Source organism: Lutjanus erythropterus, chromosome 16 (assembly GCF_056507025.1).
Source record: "Lutjanus erythropterus isolate fLutEry1 chromosome 16, fLutEry1.hap2, whole genome shotgun sequence".
Lineage (NCBI taxonomy): Eukaryota > Metazoa > Chordata > Actinopteri > Lutjaniformes > Lutjanidae > Lutjanus > Lutjanus erythropterus.
In genome coordinates this window covers 2,751,400-2,762,435 of record NC_139332.1, presented here as the reverse complement: position 1 = coordinate 2,762,435, position 11,036 = coordinate 2,751,400, and the positions used below count along the sequence as shown (strand labels likewise).

At 40.2% G+C, this 11,036-nt stretch overlaps 1 protein-coding gene across 1 annotated transcript in view; it reads left to right on the top strand.

Moving 5' to 3' along the window:
- The first annotated feature begins 2,026 nt into the window (after positions 1–2,026).
- Positions 2,027–11,036, top strand: part of gatad2b (GATA zinc finger domain containing 2B) — a 75,967-nt gene continuing 66,957 nt past the window's right edge. The window contains exon 1 of the mRNA XM_084738822.1: positions 2,027–3,003. Within this exon, the coding sequence (XP_084594948.1) occupies positions 2,840–3,003 (164 nt within the window). The 5' untranslated portion in view covers positions 2,027–2,839. The remainder of the gene's footprint in view (positions 3,004–11,036) is intronic.

Sequence of the window (11,036 nt, the reverse complement as noted above, 5' to 3'; positions counted from 1 at the left end):
ACAACATTAGGGAGTAAAAGAATTCTGTTATCAATTTATCATCTGATATTGCAATCATCCCAACAATGTGCTTATCAAACACCAAGATCTGTGATGGAGGCAGGATGTTTTTAATTTAACAATAAATCTTATTGTCTAAAATGATACCAAAGCACTGAAACAGTAAACCTTCACAAGTATTGTTTAATAATTTTAAATAACATGAAATTAATTTTATTAATAATTAACTTAATTTAAAAAAAACCCACTGTATATCATCACTATAGGGTGGAAACCTTGCATGTCCAAAACTGTTACTTTTTTAGGAAATGGAAATGGGAAGAAAAAAAAGGTGTTTTTAAAATAACTGAACACCATGCTGTCAAAGTTAGTAGCTCCTTTCAAAGTTTTATGTGACATTTCAACATTAAAATGTCTAAAAATGCTCCATATATGTTACACAATTAGTTGAGTTGTCTACTTACATGATCCCAATTGTTTCCAACGATGTTTAGGCCAGAGAAATCCATGATTTATTCAAGGTAGCAGTACATTTCCTGCTAAACATTGGTAGCTCCTGATACATCAAATATGTCACAGAGTGAGGATGGAAGTTGGTGCATGTGACTCTATGTGGATAAAACTTTAATACATTTGCTCATTATGAACATCATTTCTGCTTGAGTCATGTCAGATAGATTTTCATCAGCTTTGCTGGTTGTTTAAAGGAGCAATATGTAGCAACTGCGCATGGAAAAAATGAGTACTGCAGTCGAAACAGTGAGTTGGAGCCACAGACAGCATATGAAATAGGTTGAAATGCTGTTTAATATATGATCTACAGCTGAAGCGAGGCTGAAGGAACACTGCAGGAACACAGGACATACACAACATCTGAGAGTAACGACACCAAGTGACGACACGTCCTCCACTGTGGGTTGATCAGATGTTAATAACTGTCAGTTGTCTGTCAATGTAAAGTTCAGCCTGTTATCCTGAAAACAAAAGCTCACTACTCTGAAATAACACGTTTGAGTTCAGTGGCTGCCTGTCTCACTGTCTGCCAAACTCCATTAACATTTTGCTCAATTTAACAATTATAAACATCTACTCCTTCTACAATGATTTCTTACAACTCATAGACACACATGATCGTTTTACATTAATGTGAACTCTAATTAATGTAAAACAACCAAACAAAGTTATTCCGACTGACAAAAGAAATTTCAAAGGGGGACACCGCAGCTGAAGTGTTGAGCTGATTTGGACTGAGAGAGTCACTGAAGGTTTGCTCATAACTGACTGTTGTTACTGTTCCTGGGGCTTATATAGTGTTGGGGGACCATGGCTCCAGCACGTCACCAAGCTATGTTTCAGGTCTGCCCAAAAAATCCGGAAAACAGAAATCATGAACAACAGTTAAAGGGTCTAATTCCACAATTCAGGACTTTATACTTCTCAGTCTTTTCACATTTTCAGCAACTATGTTCCAACATGCAGAATGTGTTTAGAAGGAAAACCCCCTTTTCCCTTTACACAGACTTAAAAAGTGAAGAAACAACACCCATGATCCCACACCACTTCACAATGTCATTAAACTACATCTTATGATATTGTTTTAATGGAGGAACCACATGCAGAACTAACATACTGTGAGTTTAAAAAGTCATAATTATAAGAGTTAAAAGAAAGGTCGAAATTAAAATGACAAAATCAAAATTAAGTGATTAAGTCAAAATTATGAGATAAAAGGTAGGGCAATTAACAATTATTTTCAGTCTATTAATCAGTTGATTATTTTCTCTAGAAAATGATGAAAATTTCAATTACTTACTTGATTTACTCACAACACAAATATATTCAATTTACTGCTAGAGAAGAGTAAAGACACCAAAATTATTTACATTTAATAAGATGAAATCAGAGAATTTTTACTGTTTTCTTAAAAAATTACTCAAACCAATTAATAGTTGGAGATTAATTTAAGAATAGATCAAACCTTGCAGCTCTATTAAAAGTCATAAGTATGAAATAAAAAATGTTTTTTTCAATCTTAAAATGATGACTTACAGTGGGATTTATGAATGAATTTCCATTTTACATCAACACAAACTTGTGTAGGAAGAATAGGTTGATGCTAGATAACACATTTGCAGTGTGATGACCTCTTTACAGTAAAAGCAGCAGATGTGCACAGCTGATCGGTTATCACATTCCTCCTTCCTGTCCCTGACAGCATGTTTGAACCGTGCCACATGTGAAGTGCGTGACGCTGCAGGCTCCAGTTCTTTGTCAGACGGTGCAGACAGACAGACAGCCTACTGAGAGGTTTTGTAACGCATTCATTAAAACAGGAGTAATGACGTTTTCTATCAGCCGTCCATTCCGCACTGCTGTCACTGCTCTGTTTGCCCTGTCTTGGGTCTTTGTCATGCACATGTGTGCATAGAACCCCGTAAGGAACCCGGTAGAACAACAAGCCGGTGACAATGTGTCAACATGGCTTCTCTTCATCATGACAGCAGTAACAGAAGCTGTTTGAATCTTGTCTGTGTTGAAGAAAAAATGTGAAAGGTTTGTACCGAGCCGCTACTTCACTGAGTGCGAGCAAACACATTGTTTCTTCAGCCCGCTGGAGTTAACATGGCTCTCCATCCAGACACAGACAACAACACTACTATCAGCCAATCAGCGTTCTCCCTGTCTCCGCCGCGGAAATGACCCACCAACCAGCTCTCTGACTGCTTTCAGCGATAAGGGCCTGAGGACCAATCGGCTGTCTGTCTGGGTCTGCTGGGGAAACGGGCAGCCACTCAGCCGCCTGTCTGGGCTTCACGGGAGCGAGCGGTCGACCAATGAGATGCCGGCGTGGCAGCACCGAGGGGGTGAGCGTCTGCCGAGGCCCAATCAGCGGCTCAGTGCTGCCTGCCGGTGCCGGGGACTGGTGGTGAGGAGCCGCTGCAGCGCGTCAGGACCGGACCGTGAACCCGGAGACGGTACACACCGAGGCGAAAGGAGACACAGGTGAGTCCGAGGATGAGCGCGCGGCCTGGCGGGCTCCGGCGGGAGCTCCTGTGAGGTGTCGGCGGCGGCAGGACTGCTCGCCGCTCGGTCCTCGGTGCTCGGTGTTGTGTCGTTCTCCTGCCGGTGGATACGCTCACAGACAATAGAGCCGCTTTGCTTTGCTATTTATTGATGCGGGCTGACATGTTGGCGTCGCCTCGAACTCTTCATTTACATTTAAAGGTCTGGAGCTTTAGCAGAAACGTTAACGGGTAGATAAATAGCACCGGGACGAGTGTGTTTTGAGAATAACCGAGCTGTTACCGGAGATGTGATTTCATTGTGATGGAAACGTTGTGCGGAATGCCTCCAATCCATTTCATTGTTTGATCCGGAGTCTCTGGGGGTTCAGTCAGACAGGAGAAAGAGCCTCCAAATAACTGTTAACGCTCGGTTAAAGAGCTGCACCGGGATCAGATAAGAGGTGTTCGGACGGTTTTATTGGGGCGAAGCTGCGTGAAGTGGCGGATTAAACGGCGCTAGGAGGAGGCCGGGGGTGCTGATGGCTCTCAGCAATTAGGAAGAAAAAATTCGAAATGCATCAGCCATTTACGTAGAGACTCAACTGGCTCCATATGCACCTAAATGGCTGCCTGGCGCCTGACAGCAGAACCAGCATTCGAGTGATCGGGCCGGGCTTTATATCCAGGCCGAGGCTGATTGTCTCCCGAGCGGCGGATTAACGGAGGTACACGTCTAGATGACGTTAGAGAGCAAACGGGAATCAATATTTAATGTGTGCTGCCTATTATTCTGCAGTATGCACGGGCTCATTGCGTGTCTGTTGACCAGGATTGGTCTGTGCTGTGCTGCTGCTGCACTGACTGACTGCTCCTCAACATTTACATGAGTCACATGCAGATGGATCCACAGATGACTGCCAGCACTGTCTTTATGGTTGGATTCTGTAGTCTTCAGTAGATTCCAATATGTACAGTGTGTACTGTCTTTGTGACTGTATTGTTTAGACTGGGACATGTACAGTGTGTACAGTCTGTGACATGAGTGGTTAAATGAGGTGAACACAGAGGGTGCATCAAAACTCAAAAAGTCAAATTATGTAAGACATCCCCAAGAACTGTCCCAGTTATTATCTTTTATATTATATTTTTCACTCCAGCTTTGCATGAGAGCAATAAAAATTTGTATTGTTTTTTGCACAGACGGCATGAAAAGCAGTTGTTACTGCCTGCTGCCATGAAACCTGCAGCCTCAGTCCCTCTCCCCAGCAGTGGATCACTTTCAGCCAGCTGTTTGTCTCTCGTCGTGCCTCCTCGTGCTCAGTCACTTCACAGATTTTCACGTGTGCACGGTGGAAATAACGTCGCTTCGCAGCCTTTGGTTGGGAGATAAAAGTTGGCAGACCTTGATACACTCAGCCCTCCACTCACATAGTGATAGTGGGTCTGTATGAATGAATGGTCCCTGCTGTTGAAGAGTGTGAATGAACTGTAGTATTCTCAATGATGGAGTCCTTCCTCTTCCTATTTCCAGCTCAGAGTCCCCTGGCAGCCCCAGCAGCATACAGATGAAGACTGCCATACTGTTATGACAGATCTGTACTGTACAGATACAGTGTTGTGGTGCAGTTTTTGATGAGTATGCTATCAGTGCAATTAGGGTTTGATGATTCGAAGTCATCATTTAGCTGCTGCTTATTGAAATAATACATATGGTTCATTTTATTCATAACACAGTGGATATTATCACTGGCTCCTGCTTGGCTCGGTATGAAACCTCAGCACTTTATAGTATATCCGGACCAATAATGGATTTCTGAGGCCAATGCTGATATTGATAATTGGAACACTGATAAATCAGCTGATATACATTTGTAAACATAAACATTTACAAATCACTTTATATAAGGAACCATTAAATTTAGTTGTTAAATAATTTTGAGTAAGCTATGTGTTAGAGTTGAAACAGACTTGTGATATGGTCAAAATCTTCTATCGTGTTGTATGTGATTTTATGTTTCTTTCTCATTATCACAACACAGTATTTGTTCTGTAAATTCTATGTAAAATAACCATACCATACAGCACTTCATCACATTGATTATTTTCTCATTTTTTGGTATTTCCAAACTAGAGGTGCAACAATTACTTAATTATAAATCAGTATTAAATTAGTCAGCTACTTTGCTCATCGATTAATCAGCTTTAGTCTTTTTTTTCTTTTTTTTTTTTCAGCTGGAATTCCTTGGTTCTACTCTGTTAAATGAAAATATTTTATGGTTCTTTACTCCTTTATGACAGTAAATTTAATATCTTTGGGTTTGCAGCCAAAACATGTGAGATCGTCATTGTGGGCTTTGAGAAACACTGATTGACATTTTATGCACCAAACAACTAGTCAGTTAATCAAGAAAATAATAGTTGTTAGTTGCAGCCCTGTTCCATACGAACAGAAACTGCCTCAACATGAGACAATACATGAGTTAAAGAAAATCAATTCAAAACAGTCAAACTAACATTCCTTCAAAATGTAAGCTTTAAGGATCCAGATGAAACAGTCATTTCAAGTGTTACAGGTTTTGAGGTTAACAGGTGCAAACAAAATACCAGCTTAGTTAAGCCTCCTGCTCTGGATACAGTTTCACTCTCCTCCTCCTTGTTTTCTGATCCTTTTCAGATGGTACTGAGGCCTAAACCGTGCCTGAATCAATACTTTTTAAGCACAAAATGACAGTTAGCAAAGGCAAATTTGAATTTTGAAAAACATAGTAACTGTCAACAGTTTAAAATATGCTTCAATATATAAAATAAATAAATATTAAACATATATCAAATTTACCTATCTAATTCCCTTAATTTTTCTCTATACAATGACACTGAGTGTTGATTGGCAAAGACTTAACATTATTGTTAACCTGACAGGACATAGGATTTGGGCTCCTAATAGGATGTCATGAATTTGCCATCCTGGGGAAAAAGAATTGTGTTCTGTGTTGCCAGATGGTGCCAGTGTTGGAATCGTTTTCGAGTGAAATACAGACACACTTTAGACTGTTGTGCTCGGCATTTTAACCATGTTTACTGTGACTACTAGTGAGCTGAAGGCTACCTGCTGTCAGAGCCATGTAGAGTGAGTGTTGCTGTAACATTAACCTGGCATATTTGGTGATGTGTCTCACCAGACGGCAGCTATTTCAATCAACAGCTCAGGCGTGTAGCTCCAAAATGAGGCACCGTGATCTGTGTTGTGATACGGTCTGGTAGGTATTGGTTGTATGGGAACCGGTGCCATGTTGGCACTGGATTTTGGTACCCAGCCCTACTTCTGAGGTGATTGGCAAACCAGCTTTAGAGCTGCATTATCGCCACCAACTCCTGCGTCACTTTAGAACATGGTAGACCTGCTGCCCAAATCATGTCACCTTGTGAGACAGCTGAGATCACATGATAATTGTGCAAGATCATGTGAGAATAGCTCTTGCAGTGGAGATGGTATTTCCATTTCTACCACCACATGGTATATACCATCATATCACCCAATCCTACTGGTTGATGCCTCAGAAATATTGTTGGCATTCTATACTGCAAAATGTGGTTCAGTGAAATCAGCTGATGTTCTTTTGGTTAGAATGAAAAGCTCCAGACTGCTGGACTTAAAAGGACATGATGTACCTGAAAACCTGTTTGTGTCTGTGAACATGAAATAACAGTATATCCATAGGTATTAGGGCTGGGCAATACATCAATAATATATGAACACTGTGATATAAGACTAGATATGGTCTTGGATATCATATGGTGATGTGATATAGGATAAGTGTTGTCTGTTCCTTATTTTAAAGGCTGCATTAAAGTGATGAAATTTTCAGAGCTGACTCGACTCTTATAACTGTTCTATTATTTGCCCTTAACCATTTAGTCATTATATCCACATTACTAATCAGTGTTTCCTCTACATTCATTTAGGAGTGGCGGCCCGCCACTCCTAAATCCTAGCCGCCACTCCTTCAAATTTCTTTTTTTTTTTTTTTATTGTTGACGCAAATACACCACCGCAGCATCTCTCCACCTTCAAAACAGACTCGTGTCGGGTACTTGCGAGCACTAAGGTAAACTGCAGATAACTATCTTGCTCAGTATGGAAATATACTTGCACATGCTCATTTGCATGATGCCAGCGTTGTTTGGGGGGCGTGGTCGTCAAGCACGTCAAGCACCTAGGCGACAGGGCAGCGTCAGAGGAGCGAATTCCCGAATTACAAATAAACAATAAAGCAGCGAATTATCGGCCGGAGAAGAGGTAGACGTAAGTTATTAGCTTGAGATAACTCGACATAGATTTTACAAGTTAAACAGACGTTCACAATATGTTGATGACCAGCTAACGTTACGTAACTTATCGGTAGTTTAAGTTAATTTGGCCCGGTGCCAACTCAGTGTCGCTAACGTGAGTAAACTAATTGATAGTATTAGGCTAACGTTAATATCTACACACCATTATGTAACAACTGACTGCATTTTTCAGATGAGTTTATTGAAATATTTCTCTAAGAGAAACGGAACGCCTGCCCCCGCTGCTGAAAAAAATCCTAGAGGAAACACTGCTAATGATTATTTATCAAACATCTTATAGTGCTAATATTTTGTTAAAGCACCGGTAGACAACCCTACAATATTGTCACAATATCAATATTGAGGTACAGTTGTATTTTGTCAAAAATATTGTGATATTTGATTTTGTCCACACCGCTCAGCCCTACTGTATGTGCTGTTGGGTAGTTTAATGTACAGCAATGGATCATATTCTATCACTCATCACTATTTGAGACTTTATGGTATCCTGTTTTAGAGAAAATGTGTATGTGGAGATATATATTGTGACATAGCCTGAAAATATTGAGATATTAGCAAAGTTATAGGCCAGATGGCCCAACCCTAAACTGTCTTCATCGGTAATACCCTATTTAGATTGAGCACATGGTTTGTATTGGCTACTTTTAATGAAAGTCAGTGGATGTAATGATAAAATATTTAATCCGAACATCCCATCACGCATGATGCAAAGGACGTTTTTATGACATGTAGCACTTGTGGTTATTCACTATGGACCATGTCTGTCCGAAACACCTACAGATAGTTCAGTTCTGCTTTCCTTAGGTTCACCTCCCAACCAGATGGAAAACAATTTTTGACACACACAGAAAAGTGACAGACTGTATAGCCAGTAGACCTAGTGGAGCAGAGCTTGTGTGTTCTTTACAGGAAGTGGCTTGCAATGGCATGTGCCATGAGCAAATCATTGCATCACTTTGAAAGTGACTATAATGATGGAAGCAAGTGGGTATCTGTTTTGTGTATTGCAAATTTGAGTATTTTATGACCAAAATTCCCAGAAGTACATTTGTAAGTATTTTTCTGCTAAAAGGTAATGTATGATTTGTTTTTCCTAGTTACTGAGGAAAAACAAACAGAAAAGTCAGAATAAATGTCACTTTAAGGCCTCAGTATGGTCAGCGTGGACAACATGTTAAAGGTCTCAGTATGGTCAGCGTGAACAACATGTTAAAGGTCCCAGTATGGTCAGAGTGGACAACACGTTAAAGGTCTCAGTCGTGTTAAGGCCTCAGTATGCTTAAACCAAGTGTTTGTCAGGTTATCAGACAGCCTCTGGAACCCCCTTTCCAATGTCAGGATTAGAGATGTTCGGATACAATTGTTACCCTCCTGATACTGATTCTAATATCTGGACTTGGCATATCCGCCAATACTGAGTACCAATCCAATACCAGTGGGTAAAAAAAAAGTGTACATATACACATACATATTTTTTTATAATTAACAGCTGTATACTACTACCCCTGTATGATACAACATGATTGCTATCTTGGGTTGGGTAATGTTAAAAAATTGCAACACCATCACCCTTAAAGTTATGCCAGTACCAATAAAGTACTTCATTTGATACCTTTTTTGAAGGTTCTTCTTGGGATTGGCTGGGTGCAAAACCAGAAAAATAGTCTATTTTTTCTAAATCTGGGTACCAAAAGGATTGAATGCAGGTGTCATTTGACTGGATAAGTTTTGATCCACTTGCTGCTGAGTTCTTTCAATCAATACCTTAAAGATATTGAGTTCTGATATCCAGCCTTATTGCTACCTTTGTATGGTATGGCTCAGGTTCAGTCTTTTCTCTTTGGTCACGAACAAATCCAGAGAATGAATGCCATAGAACATGACTTCCCCATCCTGAAAAAAAAGGCTTACAGGACGCTGCTGGGAAATAGCAGGGATCTGTTTTGAGGTTTAATAAATTATATGGTATCAGATCAGTGCATGGACTCGCTTGCTCACCAATACTGATACCAGCATTTTTCACTGGTATCTGAACAACCCTAGTCAGAATCTGACAGTCAGACAATCATGCGCACTTTATGCAGTGGCCAGCTGTGTGGAGGTGTGAAAGTAGGCGAGGTTGAGACTCTCTCAAGCTCTTTTTTCATTCTTCACACAACTATTTCTGTCACTCTTCGTGTGAACAAGTGAGTGCAACTCCATGAATGGCTTCGAGGAGGGGCCATCTTGAAGGTGCGCTGTTATCCCCATTTGTACAATTCACGGTGTCAAGACTACAAAGACCCATAAAAGACACAGTTGTTGGACGGGGGATCTGGAGAAGCGGTGGGATGCAGCCAGGAGGCGGCTGTGACGGCTGTGACGGCAGGACATTGAGAACCTTTAGAAAACTTTCAGCACATCAAGGTCACATGATACACTCGAACATCCAGAACTCTTGAATTTCTCCTGTGTTGACCATGAAATTAGATGCCCCAAAAGAAGTAAACAGAACAGTAAAGTGCTCCAAATGCAGAACCTGGATGTTGCCAAGCAGAAAAATCCAACCCTCAGAGAGCCAAGATCTCACCGGCTGCTTGCTGTATGACTGTTGTTGATTGTCCCTTTTAAAGTAAATTGTGGTGAATGAAAACGCACACTTGAAATGTCAATGAATATCAAATGATTAAATACCATCTGTGCTCTTATAAAATAGCATCAAAATCGTTTTTAAAAAAGTAGATCTCAAATGATGAAGCCAGTGGTATGGAGGAGTGTGGATTAAGGTTGTCAATACTTTGTGATACCATGTGTTTAAAACTACAGTATCTGGTGATTGTGGTATCAACTGTACAGAAACTATTGAAAAAAAATGTATGCATTAATCTTCATTCAAGACCTTGGTTCAGTTCAGTCAGTATTCAGTGACTTTTTCTGCACCAGCACCGTGTGCAGGTTGTGCGGGGAAAAAAGAAAATAATTTGTCCTCCAAAGACTTTTTTTTTTTAGCATGGATTAAATTCAAACTGTATCTAACTTGTCCTGAACTGTGATTCCACCTCTGCTATGTTGGGTGTGTACTAGAGATGAAAGAAAATATCTATACACTCAAGTGTTGTGATGTTATGTTTTTGATACTGTGTCGATTCTCAAATGCGCCGTATCGTGATAGCATCTTCATGAAACAGAGCAGGGCTTCAGCTAGCAGCGTTGTTCACGATCTTTACTGTTCTGATTACATCAAAAAGTAAACTTTCTGACTCAGACGTTATACATATGGTGGTGTGTTCTTTATACGATGACCTGTGAAATTAGATTAGAAATAGCAACATATCACCTTACCCACCTTACTATCACAATATATTGAATTGTAACCCCTGTATCGTGATATGTATCGTATTTGCAGAATATTGCCAATACTGGGCCTGGGTGATCACGATAGTGAAGTTTCATATCAGTCAATATCGATAATTATTGATCGTGTAAGTTGTGACTGAAGATATGTTGTGCGCTCCAAAGGGTGAAAGTGACTGAGGGGATAAAATAAGTTTGTTGTATTAACACTGGGCAAGATAAACAAAATCAAATGTCACACTTTTGACTTAAAACCTTGATATCAACATTGCAACAATATTACAGGGATGACTATTGGTGCTTTCACAAAATGTGAGATTATTTTATAAATAATCATCAGTAATGAGG